The 19,193-nt window shown below is 46.5% G+C and overlaps 1 protein-coding gene across 10 annotated transcripts in view; it reads left to right on the top strand.

Moving 5' to 3' along the window:
* Window positions 1-19,193, top strand: part of ANKRA2 (ankyrin repeat family A member 2) — a 51,505-nt gene that overhangs the window by 3,192 nt on the left and 29,120 nt on the right. For 5 of the 10 annotated variants that reach the window (XM_073344281.1, XM_073344284.1, XM_073344282.1 and 2 more), the window contains 7 exons: window positions 174-578; window positions 2,712-2,870; window positions 4,552-4,617; window positions 6,246-6,343; window positions 7,019-7,144; window positions 8,721-8,787; window positions 8,903-8,983. In XM_073344281.1, the coding sequence (XP_073200382.1) occupies window positions 290-578; window positions 2,712-2,870; window positions 4,552-4,617; window positions 6,246-6,343; window positions 7,019-7,144; window positions 8,721-8,787; window positions 8,903-8,983 (886 nt within the window). In that variant the 5' untranslated portion in view covers window positions 174-289. Of the gene's footprint in view, window positions 1-173; window positions 592-2,711; window positions 2,871-4,551; window positions 4,618-6,245; window positions 6,344-7,018; window positions 7,145-7,467; window positions 7,781-8,720; window positions 8,788-8,902; window positions 8,984-10,415; window positions 10,946-19,193 lie in introns of those variants that run through there. The other 5 variants (XM_073344286.1, XR_012158921.1, XR_012158922.1 and 2 more) reach the window with 5 other exon arrangements.

The raw sequence follows: 19,193 nt of genomic DNA on the forward strand, positions 1-19,193 counted from the left end.
TGTTTGAATAAAAACTAAATAAAATCTAATACAGATTTTGTGATTTGGTCTGAAGTTTGTATCCATATTAACATAATTGCAGCAACTTTAAAAGTAGTCGTAATAAAGTATTTTTATTTCATTATGAAGTTGTGACTTATTCAAACTTGAAGAATATTTGTGTTCAATTGTAGGTTATTCTGAAGTCCAGATCTCTTCAAAGACTGCTTGACTGGTTGGAAATTATGCTAGTAAACCACTACCAACTGGAAACCATGAATCAACATTTTACATAGTTGAGATTGAAATCATGGCATCTTCAACAAATCTAGACGTTGGGGCACAGATAATTGTGGAAGAGTGCACCAGCAGCTATAGTCTGTCTCACATGACAGACATTAAAGTAGAGCATCAGCTTGACTCCACCACAGAAGAAGGCCCAGCTCAGAGTGTCGCCATGGGAATGAAATTCATTTTGCCTAATAGATTTGATATGAATGTCTGTTCTCGGTTTGTGAAGTCATTGAATGAAGAAGATAGTAAAAATATTCAAGACCAGGTCAACTCTGACCTTGAAGTGGCGTCTGTCTTATTTAAAGGTTGAACTTTATGGTACAAGTTGTGTGTGGAGTATCTTCCCCTTTCCCCTTTCACTTTTCAGTATTTTCTTTGCTTCTTGTCCTCAAGATTATAGATCAATTCATATAGTTTCCTAACATTCTAGAGTGGTTTTAAAACTAAAAAACAAAGTTCAGGATGATTATGCTACTGTCTTCTATTTGCAAAAGATTCCATAGGGAAATATAAGTAGTGCCCATTCCTGTATTCCTTATGCACCCAAAACTCCCATTAAAGTCTTTGAAAATTTTGGGTGCAGGAGGCAAGTTCCATTGCAAAGCATGCAAGCTGACTTGTAAAACTATCTTGCCTAACCTCTTGATGTTTTAATCATTAGCAATTTCCTATAATTTATTCCCTAACATTTCTATTATACATCCAGTTCAAAAATGGCTTAATTCAAAACTCATTTCCTGCCTGAGAGTACATAAATATACATGTCTTTCAGACTTTTTTTTAAAAAAAGCAACAGGACTGAAGAAAAGTCATAAATGAATGTACTTAGACCATGAGTCTATATTGAGGCAGATGTCTGTATTTTTGGAAAAATTAAATACTGCCATATTGAGAATATAATTGTCTTTTGCTGGCTTAGTCCCCAACCCTGCAATGTGTTACACACAGGTAGACTCTTTTATCCACACAGTGCCCCCCTGAAAGAATTGCAGGATCAGTTGTTAGCTTTAATACACTTCTGGGGGAAGTTCAGAGAGTTTTATCTTTTCGCTAATATTGATAAAATAAGTTTGTTGCTGACAGTGGCCTCTTTTGATCTTGTTTTGTCAGTATAATGCTGCTAGACGTGCAGTCATTGCAATAATTGCCTTGTTGAGTCATTTTCACCTATTTCTGAAAGTGGTTAGTGATTCTGGGTCTAATTCTGTGAGCGGTTCCATGTGGGCAGACCCTAACACCTGTGTGTGCAGTCCCATTGAGGTTGAGGGGAGCTCTGTGCAGGCATTGGGCTGCTTACACAACAGCTTGCAGAACTGAGGTTTATGTCTTACTTTTTAAATATCTGTGATTTTAAACTTAATTTTCACATTTCTGTACTAAATCAAACCATCAGTGATCAGTCTTGTCATGGTGTTGAATCTGATCAATTTGCCATAATGAATACAAGCTTTGACTCATTATGGGTTTCCATTTTTCCCCCTCTTGTTCTTGGCTGCAGTTTGGCCACCAGGTGAGGGCATTTAACTTTGTAACCACAGCTGCAGCTGTTTGACCTACAAGTAAAATGTAATTTTGTTTGAACTACATTTGCCCCCGGGTCACACGCTTTTTTTTTAATCAGTTTTCTTCTTGAATTTGCGCTCAGATTTGTAACCATGAAGTTCTTTACCATATGACTACAGAGTTACTGGACATGTTAATTAACCTCAAATAATTTAATTACTATTGCTCACTAATGCCAAATCACTTCAGCCAGTAATGAAACTTAATCCTAGTTATGACTTCTGACATTTAAAGTGGATAGGTTTGTTTTGTTTTTCTAATTCTGTGGCTTCTAATCTAAGTTCTCAGAAGTAATATAGCCTCTTCTAAGAATTGGAATCCAAAGTAGAATGTATATAAAATAACATTTTAAACTACTGTTCCTATGCTCATCTAATGGAAACTTAGGAAAATAAGCCTGTGCAAAGTGCAGATAAAACATGGCATAGAGTGACCTTTAGGACTCTAGCTTCCTCACACGGTAACAGCTAGACATCAATTAATTTGGGAGGTCTCCGTTTTCTTAGATCAATAGTCATAAGACATTGTTCACAATGCAGTGGTAGTTTTGCTAAAGCAGTTGTGAAACTGTACCAACAAGGAAACCATTCGTGTAGACAGGTGGCTGAAAATTTGCATTATGGCCATTTGATGATTGTAGGCCGTATTCATCCCTAGAGCATCATTGATTTAGGGATGAATTTGGCCCTTTCACTTTATTATTCTGTACATGTCATTAATAGTGGAAAGAAATACATTCCATCACTCTTATTTAATTCAGGTTTTAAATATTCTATAATATCAGCATATCCTACTTTGATTTAGAATCTGTAGCTTTCCTTTTAGCATTCTTACAGTCACTAAAACCATTTATCTTTTTTCCCTGTTGAATTTAGCTGAATGCAACATCCATACTTCCCCTTCTCCTGGAATTCAAGTAAGACATGTCTACACTCCATCAACAACTAAGCATTTTTCGCCCATAAAACAGTCAACTACTTTAACTAACAAACATAGGGGAAATGAGGTCTCTACAACACCTCTCCTTGTAAATTGTAAGTATTCTGTGGTATAGTAAGTGTTGTGAATCGTAAGTTAATTACTGCTTGTCAGATGTTTTGGCTTTTTCATTGGGACCTTTCATAGAATAAGGCCAGAATAGACCATCTAGCCTGACCTGCATAGCACAGGTCATAGAATTTCATCCATTCATTCTGTATTGAAGCCAATGAGTTACGCTTTAGCTAAGCACATCTTCCAGAAAAGTATCCAAATCTTGAGCTGAAGACCTTACAGATGACCTTTCTAATTCTTTGTAGTCTTTAAATGAAAGTATTGATTTTTTTTTAAATCCCTGTTAATCTGTTATCAGTGTAGGTACAGCAAGTAGAACTTAATTAATCGGTAAGTGCCAACAATGTCCTGGATGTTATATAATAAATATTCAGCCAGTCTCTGCTCTGTAGCCATTATAATTAAGGAGACAGAAGATGGACTGACAGAGGAAGTTGTAAAATTAATTAATTTTTTAAAATTCTTAAACTGATAATGTGGTAGAGTTTTTACCCTACAACTGGCCACAGTTTGAAATCTGAAACATACATCCCTCTTAAACTCAGCAAGTTCGATGACAAAATTTCCCCTTTCTTATTGGGCAAGTGAATATAGAGGTATACCATAGAATGCCCTGTTCTGAATAAAAGGTGTATCCTTTCTGAGAAATCAAACTAACAGTGAAATGGATATTTATTTAATGGATAACCACTGGCTAACATCACAAAGTGTTATCAGTTAGTATGTATAACTATGGCCTTTCCCCAAGACAGAATGGTTGTACCCTCAGTCTCCACACCCACAGTGAGCTTGACATAGGCAGACCCCTCTGCCTGTACAAAGCATGTTGCAGGATCAAGGCCTTAAATGTTTGCTCTTAGATTGTTAAAGCACTCTGCTGTAATTGATTCCATCCACAAGTTTTTTTGTGGGAGGGGATTGTGGGGGGAGGGAAGTTAATGGAAATATTTTCCTTTCCAGTAGAAAAGTAGGTCATGTTGTGTATGCGTACAAAAGACTTGATCCAGTGCTTATTCTATTCAATGAGAGTCATGCTATTGACTTCAACAGGCAGTCAACTAGGTTCATACTGAACACTAGGTGATCCATCACAGCATGTTTTGGATATTCTAATGAACAAAGAGTTTGATAAGTGCTTGCAGCTTTCTTAAGACAAGTGAGAGTATTCCCTTTGTCTAACCATTATCAGCAGGTCTCTATAAAAATTCAGCACTGATGAACAAACCTGAGATAAGTTTAAGAATTAAACAGAAAGGAAGGAACATTGGAGGAAACATTGGTTAATAGTTTCATAACTGAAAAGAACATGTCCTCAGTGTATCAGTGATTTTGGTATTTTTAATCTTTTTTTACTTTAAATGTTCTTGAAGACAATATAATCTTGATGGCAAAGTGACATTAAATTACAAGCTGGGTGGCAAAAAGCCATCTCATGAAGATATTGATAAGAGTTTGTAATTCAACATCAATGGAAAATATTTTGCCTTCTAATAGGATAGGTGGAAAAATATTAAGCCATATGGAACCACTTTTAAGACGACTGCAAACCTGATTCAGCAGTTAAGCTGAAATCAATATGAGCACTTCCTTTTGTCATTGGCTTCAGCTGGAGCAGGACCATGCCTTATGTGTACATAATACATATTTGTGCTCTTTTTGCAGCTCTGTCAGTTCACCAGCTGGCTGCTCAAGGGGAAATGCTTTATTTGGCCACGCGTATTGAACAAGGTGAGAGTCTGAGGGGCTTTAAATCTCCTCTTTTCTTAGGAGGATTTTTAACCGTGTTACACTGGATTATATCCCCCCGACATGCATGAACTGCATAGAATATCCCCCACAGATCTATCACAAACCCCATAAACTCATGATATCCATTCTTTATTAACATGGATTTTTTTTATACCTGTCTGTACATTTAAAGCTGTCTATTCTCCCATATCTGCAGTTTGGGTGTGCAAAGTAACATTAGTGTTAATGGGAATTACATGTAATTCCCATTTTCTGTTCTGAAGCAGGGAGAAAAACCATTTAGACTGCATTTAGAGAAAATGTGAAAGTGAGATATGCAAAAATCCGCAAATGAGTTCTGGGGTGATTTAACCGTAGTGTTTTTTACTGTATTTATAGTTTGAAACAAATTCCTACTAGAGTGAGTGTATTTATACTCAATTTTATCAATTAACCTATACAGCATTATATTGTAGTTTCAGTCAGCTCTTCACTACTTATCAGTCCAAATCTGAGTTATGCAGTATCCTGCAGTTAAACTATTGTAATTTTATAATGGATATTTTCTGTAAAATAAACTGTGAAATAGCATCCACTGTACTGTAAATCAGTCATTTTAAGTAATTATATTAGTGTGAAGATGGAAGACTCACTGGCTGGCTCAACAGACTATACAATCATTTACATTAAACTTCTCTGGTACGAATCTGGCCGTTGTAGGCAGTCACTGAAAGTCATTACCATCTGAAATCTGTTTGTTGGCCTAAGGTGGTGGTATGCTTGAATATACAAATTTGCTTTCTCTGGGCATTCATGCAAGTAAAACTGCCTCGCCTTTGTAGGAAGCAAAGGATTGGGAATCCAGAGAAAGCAAATTCATTTTTAAAAATTTGAGCATATATTTATTTAGATTTGACTAATGGTAAAAAAAAGTTACCTGTATAAGAGCTTTGGGCACCCTGACACCTAATTTATCTTACAGCAATGTAAATATACTCTGCAGTATTAGAAAAAAACAAACTTCCATCAGGAACAAATTAACTCAACTCATCTAGCCAATGAATTAGCTACAAAAAACACGCTTGCCACCCTCCTTCATTTCTGGGAACACACTTAACCCTCTGCACAAAACCTCAATCAAATACATTAATTTGCCAATTCTTTATTCTAGTCCCTTAGATTTACATGTTATTTATTTGAGAGACTAGAATGGCTCACTACCTTGGAAAAGCACATTTTAGATTGCCTAAAAACTATTAATATGGAACATTTGTTTGTTTTGGGGGCATCTGCTGTGCTATCTCCAAGAATATACATAGACAACATTATGGACAAATGACCTTTATTTTTATACTAAAATATTGCAGCTTTATTTGTAAAAATGTGAGAGTTCTCAGAAGCTAGGTTTTCTTTCCCCCTCCCCCCACTCCACATTCAGCATAGATAAGTGTATTTCTGTCACTGTCAGGGTTGGATTTTGTATGTAAAATGTCAGGCCAGAGTGGACTTTATGGGAGAATTATAAACGTAGCTGTTCATAACAGAAATGTTGACACAAACTTTACTCTAACAGCACTTGCAGTACAGCAGCAAAAATGATCATTGAACTGTATTTTTCTTTTAAACAGAAAATGTAATCAACCATAAAGATGAAGAAGGTTTTACCCCTCTGATGTGGGCCGCAGCACATGGGCAGATAGCAGTGGTAGAGTTTCTGCTTCAGAATGTAAGGAGAAAATACAGTTTTTCTCAAAATCCTTAGTTCATTTTATATTGATAAGTTTGCAGATGCTACTACATCTTTAAAAGTAGTAGCATTAATTGCCCCACAAAGGGGAAATAAAAGGCAAGTGTGGTGGGGGCATACTCACCTTTGGAGCTTTGACTTATATCAGTGCATAATGTCACTGGTATCGTGAGCTGCAGCACTTCCTGCAAGTATCTTTCTCTCACCAGCTCTTCTGTGGCTCAGCTCTCCAGCCAAGTCATATACAGCTTAAATCCCCTTTTGGGTAACTGAAAGGTCCAAATGAAAATCCAAACAAATCTGAATAAAGCTCTTGCTCCATTCAGCTACTGAAGGATTTGTAAGTAAAAGACTATCTCAGGGCCACCCCCACAAGAGCCGTCTTTACTCACTATGGGTCTCTTTAGGACTACCCCCCCCACTCCGTCCCTTTGGGTTTCTGTTTGTAGTAGAGTTCTGCTTCCTCTGTAGTCTCTAGAGCTGCAGCTGGGGTCTGTCACTCTAACTCTAGTGCACCCAGCTGGGATCACTGATTGCCCTTTTGTGGCTAGATCAGGGGCAAGGCTGATCCCAGCTTGTCTTAAAGGGCCCTCCAGATTGTGACAGTAAGGTTTTTAAATAGGACTGTTAACACCTTTTTTTTTTTTTCTTCAGGGTGCAGATGCTCAGATTTTGGGGAAAGGGCGAGAAAGTGCACTGTCATTGGCCTGTAGTAAGGGATACACGGATATTGTCAAAATGCTGCTTGATTGTGGAGTTGATGTAAATGAATATGACTGGGTAAGTCTGTCACTGGAGTGTGACATTGTGTGTGACTTGTGACTTAGTGTGCATTGATCAGAAATTTGCTCAAAACTCTAGAACTGACATGGATTTGAAAACCATGTTAAGTCTTCAGAAATGTAAGCTTGGAAAACCTAGGACATGGTGTACTAATGTACTGTGCCGAAATAGGAGGGCTAGATGAGATTGTTCCTGGGCTCACTTGTTGGCTGTGAATTGGGGACCTTGAGTGTTGTCCTCACACCCCAGAACAGCCTATGGACCTTCTGGGGAGGTGAAATGTTTGTTTTTCCCCAAACTATGGGATGTTCCCTACCCAGGTCTTCTTGCCACAGAAGAACTTTGCTATAGTAGTACTTACTGTAGAAGAGTTCCTTATGCAGAAAACTACAGAGAATTACCTATGATATTATCAGCACGGGAGGGCTACTCCTTGAAGCCAGGAAAAAAATATCTCTGGGACAAGAGCAAAAGCTGAGGTAACATTTAAAATGTAATTGCTTTTAGAAGACAGAAACTGGCCTTTGACTCTTGTGATTTTTTTATTTCAAAGGAGATGTCATTCATTGATTAAACTGCACTGCCAGAAACATCAGGTCAAAAAAGCCTGCATCATAACATGCCAGAGAAAAGGTCTACGTTAAAAAAATATTCACTTATTCAATTTTCCCTTTTTTAACGTAAACGTCAAGTTAATCAATTTTTATGGTTTGATGAATATTACTGTTGAATTATTTCACCATAAGGATTCCTTTAGAACAATGTCAGCAGTAAAAAATATAAATAAGAGATGAGAATGTATTTCAGGTTAATGTCACATTTGAAAAGGTTTCAGTTTTCAGATTTTGAATTTACAGACAGTTTTCTAAAGTGGCTGGAATTTTTGTACTTGATGAGCGCTTCAGAAGATTTTGTACAAGTTAAATATTTTCCATATTAATGCAATAAAAATGTCTGCCAATTTATTATTTATATCACATCAACAGTTTGCTCAGTATTAAGCAATAGCAGTAAAAACAGTGACCCAGAACTGAGATGTAGTTTGGTTAATTTGTGTCATGCTAGAGTCTGGGCATAGAACTGGCATAACCAGCCCTGGAATGATCACCCCTTGTGTAGGAGTTGATCTGCTAATTCCTGCCCTTTGGGCTGTTGGAAGCTGCTATAATTTAGAACAGCCTTCATGGAAACCCAAACAATTTGGGTCAGTTTCTGTCTTGAAGAGTCTACAAACCAGGTTTTGCAGTCTGACCCACAGGGACAGATTTGCCCATGCAAAGCTCCTTTTACTTCACTAGGACTCCTCACAGGGACAGGGGTCTGCAGACACAACCCACTTCCAGGATTGTGGCCTAAAAATAGACCCATAAAAGATGGGGGACACAGAAAACCACAGTTGGAGAAGAGCTGGTGACCTTTTCATTGCACATTATGACCACTGTTATCTGAAGAACTCACATATGTGTACTTCTTATTATCAGGAGGGAATTAAAAATACAGTCTGTTTAGTTTTTGAACTAGATACATGAACTCCAGCTATCAAAGACTGTAAGTCTTTTCTCTTCTTTTGCAGAATGGAGGGACACCTCTTCTATATGCAGTACATGGAAACCATGTGAAATGTGTGAAAATTCTCTTAGGTGAGCACATTAAGGATAACGTTAAGAAATCAAACCTAAAATAATTATTACTGATAATGATCAACTAATTAATTAACTGCATAATTTAGGGGTTTTTTCCTTCTATTTTACATAGAAAATGGTGCTGATCCAACTATTGAGACAGATTCTGGTTATAATTCCATGGATTTGGCTGTGGCTTTAGGCCATCGGAGCGGTGAGTATTTAGAGCCCTTTAGGTTTGGCTATTTTTATTGTAGTTTGTTTATGTAGTTACAGTAACAGTGCTTTATGGATGTAAGAAGACAAAAGTCCCTGCCACAAAATGGGTTAGATTGCTGTTAGGCTGTTATTTCCAGTTGATTATGGGCTAGTTAAACGTCTTAATTATGTAAATGTTAATTGACTAAACTCACGTTGTTTTATTTGCTTGACTTGTGCTTTCAAAGTCCATTAAAATGTTAGCTCTAGCAGCATGCGCTGTATACATCTTGCAATATGTAATTTAGAGGACAGACCTGGATTGTTCAAGGAACTAGTAACAGGTAAGGAGTCTTTCACCTCTAGTTCATGAGCTCAGGTCAATAGTGAGAGAAAGACACTCCCAACTATGCTTAAAGACATGGCTCAAGAACAGTGAATCTAATTTATAAACTCCTCTGTCAATGTGGAGACAACCGTACCAGAGGGGGGATTTATTCTAGGAGAGACTCTACCACCCCCAAGGGTTTGGTCATAGGAAGACAGCGTTAAACTGTGTGTTGGGATACACAGGAGCCCTGTCTGCTGAGGCTGCCCTCTCACTCCAGGCAGACTTTCAGCCTGGGTCCAGCTTTCTCTGAGAGGGGGACATGGCTGTTTGGTTTTTTGGACACTTGGGCCAGGCCTCTGCTGTCATGTACATTAAATAGCCACAGTATTCTTGGACTTACCTCTGTTAACTATTTTGAAATTGTTTGTTTTTTTTCATCTAAACCCACAAACATTCCCTGGGAGAGGGGGCATTTCTTCCAGGGTCCTGCACGGTAGGCTGGAAAGTTTGGCTATCCACTTCCACTCCTTGGGTTGTATGGAGTCAAAAAGGGGCCTCTTCAGTGGTCACCCTGGCTTTTGAACCATGTGAAATCTTTGTTTTTTAACCCCTGAACTGAATAAAAAATAAGCCCACCCATGCATGTAACTGCTGAAAGCCCCTGGGCTTATGTTGGAATTGATAACTTCATGGATCACTCAGATGTGGAACCCATAGGGGTTCAGTATGTAAATTCTGAACACTGAGGAAAATCACTACAAAGTTTCCAACTGTGACTATGATTTTATCCCCTAATACTCCCCCACTCTCCACTTATAGGTTAGAATCCCCCCATGCCCTACCTTAACCTATCCCATCTGAATTTCCAAACCAGGCCACAGACCATGGCTTCTCCCATTCTCACGCAACATACTGGTCCTCTGTTAGTGTATTCGTTGTTTTGCATTATATAATGCTTTAAATTTTCATAGGTGATGCAAACCTGTAATGCATTAGTTCATGTCCTGTACAATCATCTAGTCAAAATAAACAAGTCAGCATCTGGCAGTAAAATACAACCACAGAGTGATTTGGAAATCATTGAACAGTAATTAACTAGGTTGTTTCTCCACTTTAGTTCAACAGGTTATTGAGGCTCATTTATTGCAGCTCCTTCAAAATATCAAGGAGTAATGGCCTGCTGTTAATAGAAAATTGTTCCATGCCTGAAGATTTGGATTGTATTTTAGCCCCACAATCAGTGATAAAGGCTTATTAACTTATTTAACTTTACCTCAGTGGAAATATTTTCTGGTTTTAGTACACTTTCTTTATGTATTTCACTGATTTTCATAGAAATCTGTAATTGATCCTTTTGTAAATGTATTATGTAAATTTTAAAAAAATTAATCAGTGTGCTGCATGAAAACCTTCAATAAAATATAATTATAGATGTGTAAATGTTCACATTAAGTACAGTAGTTGACTTTCTGCAGAGTATTCCACAAGGTTGTGTCAATGATATGGTATCTACATAGACTTTGTTTTAGATTTTTAGGTGTGTACCACAGAAGACAAGTTTCTTTATTGTTTATAGGACAAAAAAAGTGCACAGTGTGTGATTGTTTACAAAATCTTATGCAGTTGAATTAAAATACTTTGTCAGTATCTGTATTTGTCTGATTAAACTGTGGGGAAGCAATTAGGCATTATGGGCTCAATTCTGCTCAGTAGTTTTTCTGATTTAGGTCCTTAAAACCTTTGGGGCAGATTCTCTGCTCTGCTTCTTTTCTGCCAATCAAGTGGCCCAGAGACAGCATCCCCTTAGCTGGGATTCCCCTGGCATGAGGGAGTCCCCAGCAGTCTTAGACCAGCACACCTGGCTCATAAACCACCCTCTTCACAGTGCCTGGCATAGTGGATGTCAGCCATCAGGGCTGGGGGAAGAGTGCCTAGAGTGCACTGTAACCCATCTATTTTCAGCTGAGATGGTCCCTTGAGGATTTCTTTGCCAGCTGGTGAAGAGTTAGAGCAGTTGTTAAGCCGATTTAACCTGCACTGGGGAAAGGCAGAGAATTGGGAAGCTGTAACTGGCTCCCTAGTAGGCAAAGAATGTGATGCTTTATCTTTGCACAAACAACAAATCAACTTCTGAAACAGAATGTTAGAAAGCTTCCGATTCTTAGCACTGTTTTTCCACTACATGTACCTTACACTGTGCTGTTTGAGAATTATCCTCAAAAAAGTAACAGGACACCATGAAAACAGGAAATTAACACCATGTAAAATGTATCATACACTTAGCCTCAGAACAAAGAGTTTGGGAAGGCTCATGGACCTCCCCAGACCAGTCCTTGGGTCAGAACCAGACATATAATAAAATACAAATACTGTTTTCATTGTTTCAAAGTGAATGAACCACAAGAAGGCAAATTTAAATCAAGCTAAATGAATTTAGCTTGAATTCCAGGCCAAATTCTCCCCTAATTTACACTGTACCTTCACTGAAGTGGTATCAAGCCTAAATCAGGGCAGAATGGTGGATCTTGCGCTTATTGGCAGATTTGCTCGCCTTGGAGCTTCACGGCAGTCCTCAGCTTGGCCGTTTTTCTGAATTCACAGTCCAGGTCAAGTCCTCCTGTGTCTGACCAGGAGTTGGGAGGATTGGGGGGAACCTGGGCCTGCCCTCTACTCTGATTTCCAGCTCAGGGCCCTGTGGAATGCAGCTGTCTAGAGTGCCCCCTGGAACAGCTGTGTGATAGCTACAACTCCCTGGGCTGCTTCCCCCATGGCCTCCTCCCAAACCCTTCTTTATCCTCACCGTAGGACCTTCCTCCTGGTGTCTGATAATGCTTATACACCTCAGTCCTCCACCAGTCCATGTTCTCACTCTCGGCTGCTAGCGCCTCTTGCTCACAGCTCCTCACATGCACACCACAAACTGAAGTGAGTTCCTTTTTAAAACCCAGGTGACCTGATTAGCCTGCCTTAATTGATTCTAGCAACTTCTTGATTGGCTGCAGGTGTTCTAATCAGCCTCTCTTAATTGTCTCCAGAAGGTTCCTGATTGTTCTAAAATCTTCCCTGCTACCTTACCCAGGGAAAAGGGACCTACTTAGCCTGCTCTCCTGCTGCTGCCCTTTGGCCTGGGCTTTCCTTGCTTTTTGCCCCTGCTTTTGGCTTCCCCCCTGACCAGGCCAGACACTCTCAACCCCTTCTCCTCCCTTTTTCTTTTTTTTTTTTTGTTTTTTTTTTCTTTCCTGCTGTTGCTAGAGTGCCGGCCGGCTGTTAGGCCCCCCTCCTGCCCTCGGACGCTGCTGTTGCTTCAGCTGAAACCCCTCCCCCCGAGAGAGGGCAGGCCTGCTGGCCCGTTCCCCAGAGGAGGGGGAAGTGGAAGGACCCAGCCCCCAGACCCAGCCACTTGCTGTTTGTCTGCGGACCCGTTTTCGGTCGAGAGGATTCTTATCACTTACTCTGGCATTTCTGGAATGCTGTTGCTGAAAAAAAGAAAACCCAGAATGGACAGAAAAAAGGCCGTCCACCAGAGGAACACCACCCAGGGAATCTACAAATCGCCATGGAGGGGGCCTAAGACTGAGTAACTTTTGAACTGTGCTCCTGTGTGGGGGGAGGCCTTGACTGTGTCTTAATTGTGTTTGTAGGGACACAGGGGGTGTGGCACGGAGCTGCCCCCCGATCCACCTGTGTCCTCCCAAGCCCCACACTACGACCTTCCTCACTGTCCCGTCCCCCCCCCCCCGCCATCTTTGCTGGCTATCTAACATCTGCCTCTGGACTCAGCTGCTCGCCCTGATTCCACTGCGTGGACCAGAATCACCAGCCAACCAAACAGGACTCTCTGGACAAGCGTACGGTGGTTTATGTGCCCCCCCCCGAATTGTCCACCCCATAGCTTGTCCCTTTCTATCTGACCCCAACTCCTGTTAACCACCTGCCACCACCCCCGCTGGGGCATCGGCAATGAAGGGCACCGGGGTGACCTCCACCGCTGCCATGCCCATCGCCTCTCCAGACTCTAGGGAAGCCCCTCCAGCCAGTGGGAAAGGCCAGGGCAAGAAGAAGGGGAAGGGCCCCACTAAAACCACCGGGCCCTCCATGGCAAGGGCCACCCCCACTGCTGCGACCCCGCCACCGACCATGGCGTCCTTCCACGCTGCCCCCTCCACCAGCTCTGTGGATGTCCCTCCCTCAGCCCCCAGGATGTATGCCCGGGCGGCGGCAGCCCCCCCAACTGCCCCCTCATCATCTCTCCCACCCACCGCCTCCGCCGCTATCAACAGCGGCCGGGGCCCCTTTCCCACCATGACAAGGAAGCACGGTGTCCGATGCCTCCTGGTGCCCGCCTCGCTCCACATGGAGACGTACGTGCTGGTGTTGGCGAGGGTGGTGGGGCCCTCGGCCATTGTGGCAGCCTCCAAAATGTACGGGAAGGTCGTCTTCTTCTTAGCATCAGAGGCTACCACCCAGGAAGCGGTGGAGAGGGGCCTGGCAGTGGGGGGGGGAGGTGTTTGTCCCCCTAGAGCCGCTAGAGGACCTGGGCGTCTGCTGGTCCTGATCTCTGTCCCTCCTTTTCTCCCCAGTGCTGCCCTGCTACCCGCCCTTTCCACCGTGGGGAAACCTGTTTCTGTTATCAGCCCTCTCCCTTTGGGCTGCAAAGACCCCACCCTCCGTCACATTTTTTCCTTCCACCGGCAAGTGCAACTTTTATTGCCGTCGGCGGCGCACAATGGAGTGGTGCTCGAAGGGTCCTTCCTAGTCCCCCACCAGGGGACCCGTTACCAGGTGTAGTTTTCCATGGGGGAAGCCCGGTGCTACCTCTGCCGGGTGTCGGGGCATGTCCGGAGGGACTGCCCCTTAGCCCGGCAAGGAGGGGCACCTGGGATCCCCGAGACCCGGCAGGACATCGGCCCCATCGTTGCCGACACCCCTGGCCACCCGAACCCGCCCCCCCTCCTCTTTGGACCACCGCTACTCTCGCTCAGGCCCAAGGGGCACCTCCCCTACAACGCCCAGACGAGTGGGAGAGCCCCGCCCTCGCTGCTGACAAGCTAGCGAGGCCTATGGAGGAGGGTGTGGCAGAGATACAACCAGGCATAGGAGAGAGCCTGCCCCAGGGAGAATCCTGCCTCCCTTATGCCGCCCCACCGTTCCCCCCACCAAGTCCCTGAGCCAACGCCTTTACCCCCTGACATGACCCCTGCTAACCAGCCCCCAGATGATGCCATGGAGGGCTGGGCCCTAGTCCAGGGGAAGCGAGGCAAGCGGAAGGCTCGAGCTCCGCCTCATCTACCCGAGGCGGAGGCCCCCCGGAAGACCAGGAAGGGGGGCACTGATGCTAAACCTTCCGCTTTGCCCACGAGTGCGTCCCATCCACCAGTGTCAGCCGGGAAAGACGGGGCAGCACCGGAGGGTAGTGTCTCCCCTCCACGGGAGACCCTCGAGGAAGCCCCTTCTGTCCTGACGCTACCCGAAGCCCCTGTGAACCCTGAGACAACCGTCGTGGTGAGTGCCAGTGGGGAGAACCCCAGGGCGGCGGAAAGTGTCCTCTCCTCCATGTTCGAGGAGATCGAGGCCTTAGATCTGACCCCAGTCGCCCAGGGGGAGGACGACCTTTTGCCAGCAAATCTCGATCTGGGCGACCTCACTCCACCCCTCTTTTCCCCATGCTCCCTCCCCTTAACTGTTGCTTCCGCTCCCACCTCCGAGGAGCCCCTGGACTCCTCCACCGACCCAGCCGCTGTTGGCACCCCGCTGACGACCACCAAGCCTGCTCAGGTGACAGCCGGCACCATGCGGCCGGGACACGAGTCGCCAGGGGGACCCCCCATTGGTGCGGAGCAATCGACATCCTTCCCGGGCGGGGGCACTACAGAAGATAATCCACCTCTTGATGCTGTGGCCACTAAATCCACCACAGAGTGCATGCCCAGTGTCACTGAGAGCTCCCTCCCCACCCCCTTAACCCTTGAGCCGGATCGGGACGCGCCACCATCCAGCTGCTTGCTTCCCGAAACTCAGAACCTTGCCTCTGCCCCTACCCCTATCCAATTTACCTCCTGCAATATCATTGGGCTGTCTCCTTCCCTTTCCCAATTGATGACCCCTAGGGAGCGGCCTTTGTGTTCTCCTGCCCCGACCCATTAGGAGCTGCTGTTTTCTCTCCACCACCCCCTATCGCCCCAGAGCTTGAGGCGGGCCTAGAAGCTCCAGCCCATCAGGCACCCCGTCGGGGGTCTGCACCCTGCTTGTCCGTTTTAGTGGACCACAGGGCTGCACCAACGGCCCTGCTGGGGAACAACCGGGAAACCGTAACCCCACCCCCCCATAAGCTGCAAGGAGAGCTGCGGAAGTTTTTAGAGGATGTCTGTGGCTCCCGCAACAAGGTACAGCTTGCTCTCCGGCGATGGGAGGATTTTTTTCAAATCCTCCGGGCCACAAGGGCCCTCATGGGGAAAGGTAAAGGGACGGGGAAGCAGGATGCCGCGGCCGACTGGCGGCTCTGCGTCTTCCGTGACCAATTACTCACCTATGGGATGGGTCAAGGACTGTTGCGTGGCCTGCTGGGGGATGTGAGCGTCCCTGCCAGTGAGAATCCCACCCGGCCCCCCCATGACAACTTTCACCATCGCAACTTTGAACACCCGGGGTTGTAGGATGGCTCTTCGCAGGTCCCAGGCACTCTCCTTCCTTCGGGAGGGAGGTTACTCTGTGATTTTCCTGCAGGAGACCCATACGGATCCGACCACCGAAGACAGTTGGCGGCTGGAATGGGGGGACAGGGTCTACTTTAGCCATTCCACGATTCGGCAAGCTGGAGTGGCGACCCTGTTCTCCCCAGACCTATGGCCCGAGATGCTAGGGGTCGCCGAGGCCGTGCTGGGTCGCCTGCTGCATCCCCGGGTCCGTATAGAGGTGCTTGTCATTAACCTTGTTAATGTCTATGCCCCGACATCGGGCCAGGAGCAGCTGCAATTCTATCAGCAGGTGTCCGCTTTCCTCGGCACCTTAGATCATCATGAGTGCCTGGTCCTGGGAGGGGATTTTAATACCACCCTCAAGGAGCGAGACCGCTCGGGGACCGAGCAGAGTCCAGCCGCCATGGACACCCTCTGGGAGATAGTTGAACATCACTCCCTAGTGGACATCTGGCGTGACCACCACCCGGCTGACACTTCCACGTTCACCTTTGTCCAGGTGGAAGCCCATCGGTCGAGCCACTCCCGGTTGGACCGCATTTATTTATCACGCTTCCATCTCTCACAAGCCCACTCCTCCAGCATTCGGCTGGCCCCAGTTTCTGACCATCACCTAGCCACCGTGACAGCCTCCCTCTGTGCGGAGAGGCCAGGGCTGGCCTACTGGCATTTTAACAACAGCCTGTTGGAGGATGAGGGCTTCGTGACGTCCTTCCGGGAATTCTGGCTGGCCTTGCGAGGGCAGCGGCGCGCCTTTCCCTCGGCGTGGCGATGGTGGGACCTGGGGAAGGTGCGCGCCAGGCTCTTCTGCCGCAACTACACCTGCGGCACCAGCCAACGGAGAAATGCGGCGATAGAGGAGTTGGAACGGGAGGTCTTAGAGCTGGAGAGGCGTCTGGCCACTAGCCCCGAAGACCCGCTCCTCTGCGGAGCGTGCCGGGAGAAGCGGGAGGAGCTCCGGGCCCTCGAGGACCATCGGGCCCGGGGCACCTTTGTTCGATCCCGCATCCGCCTCCTTCGGGAGATGGATTGCAGCTCCCACTTCTTCTATGTCCTGGAGAAAACGAGGAGGGCCAAGAAACACGTCACCTGCCTCCTGGCTGAAGACGGCACCCCCCTCACGGAACCGGCGGAGATGTGCGGGAGGGCCCGAGCCTTCTACACAAGTCTTTTCTCCCCGGACCCGACCGACCCTAGTGCTTGCAAAGTGCTTTGGGAGGAGCTCCCTACGGTCAGCACGAGCGACCGAGACCGGCTAGAGTTGCCTCTCACTCTGGCTGAGTTCTCAGAAGCCCTCCATCGTATGCCCACTAATAAGTCTCCAGGCGTGGACAGGCTGACCGTGGAGTTCTACCGCGTGTTTTGGGACGTCCTCGGCCCAGACCTAGTCACCGTCTGGGCCGAGTCTCTGCAGAGTGGGGTCCTCCCTCTTTCGTGCAGGCGAGCTGTGCTCGCCTTGTTGCCGAAGAAGGGGGACCTCCGCAATTTACGAAATTGGCGTCCTGTCTCGCTCCTCAGCATGGACTACAAAATCGTAGTGAAAGCAATCTCGCTGCGGGTAGAGTCTGTGCTGGCGGACATGATCCACCCACACCAGACCTACACCATCCTGGACCGCAGTATCTTTGATAACCTATTTCTGGTTTGGGACCTTTTGGAACTCGGGCATAGAGACAGTCTGTCGTTCGCCCTCCTGTCCCTAGATCAGGAGAAGGCATTTGATAGGGTGGACCCCGGGTACCTCCTGAGCACTCTGTGGGTGTTTGGCTTCGGACCCCAGTTTATGGGTTTTCTCCAGGTGCTGTACACTTCCGCAGAGTGTCTGGTTAAGCTCAACTGGACCCTGACCGAACCGGTCAGCTTCGGGCGAGGAGTACGGCAGGGGTGCCCCCTCTTGGGCCAGGCGATCAAGCCCTTCCTCTGTCTCCTCCGCAGGAGGTTGACCGGGTTGGTGCTGCAGGAGCCGGAGCTGCAGCTGGTCCTGTCGGCGTACGCTGATGACGTGCTCGTCGTGATCCAGGACCCCGGCGACTTGGCGCGGGTGGAGGCTTGCCAGGCCATCTATTTGGCAGCCTTCTCCACCCGGGTCAACTGGGTCAAGAGCTCTTGCTTGGCAGTAGTAGACTGGTGGCAGGTGAGCTCCCTCCCACCCATGCTTCAGACCATCCGGTGGAGCGCGGGTCCACTGCTCTACCTCGGCGTTTACCTTTCTGCCATGCATCCCTCTCCGCCGGAAAACTGGGAAAATTTAGAAGGCGGGGTGATAAAGCGGCTCCGGAAATGGACAGGACTACTCCGATGTCTCTCCCTCCAAGGGAGAGCGGTGGTGCTTAATCAACTAGTCCTGTCCATGCTCTGGTACCGGCTCAACACCCTGGTCCCGGCCCCAGGTTTCCTGACCAACCTCCGGACATTGATTCTGGAATTCTTTTGGTCAGGAATGCACTGGGCCCCTGTAGGGGTTCTTCATCTGCCCCTGAAGGAAGGAGGACAGGGCCTGAAGTGTCTACACACTCAGGTCCGTGTCTTCCGCCTCCAGGCCCTACAGAGGCTCCTCTATGGTGCAGGCAGTTCGGCGTGGAGCACACTGGCACACGCCATCTTGCGCCACATCCGAGGGCTCCGATATGACCGGCAGCTCTTTTATCTCCATCCGGGAGGTCTTCTGCGAGACCTCTCGGGGATGCCGGTCTTCTACCAGGACCTCCTCCGGACTTGGAAACTGTTTTTAACGACCAGGTCCGTTGCCGCCACCGAAGGTGTAGATCTCCTCGCGGAGCCCCTGCTACACAACCCCCAGCTCCGTGTGCAGGTGGCGGAGTCCCGCTCGGTGCACCAGAGCTTGATCCTGGCAGAAGTCACGAGAGTCGGAGACCTCCTGGACTACGAGCGGGGAGACTGGCTGGATCCCCTGACGTTCGCCTGGCGCATGGGGCTCTCCAGACCTTGCACCCCCCGGCGCATACTTCAGGATGCGACGGCTGATTTGCCACCCGCTGCTCAAGTTTACCTCGACCGGGTCCTGCTTGAGGGCACGCCCCGCCCACCCTCTACCCCAGGCCTGCCAGACCTTTTAATTGGACCCCTGCCCCGCAGACCCAATCGACCCCCTCACACCTTCACTGCGAGCCGGCTGCACGAACTGCAGCCGTAACGCTTCCAAACCGCGCCAAGGAAACATCTATACACGCTCGTGCTCC

This window comes from Lepidochelys kempii, chromosome 5 (assembly GCF_965140265.1).
Source record: "Lepidochelys kempii isolate rLepKem1 chromosome 5, rLepKem1.hap2, whole genome shotgun sequence".
In the NCBI taxonomy this organism is placed as follows: Eukaryota; Metazoa; Chordata; order Testudines; family Cheloniidae; genus Lepidochelys; species Lepidochelys kempii.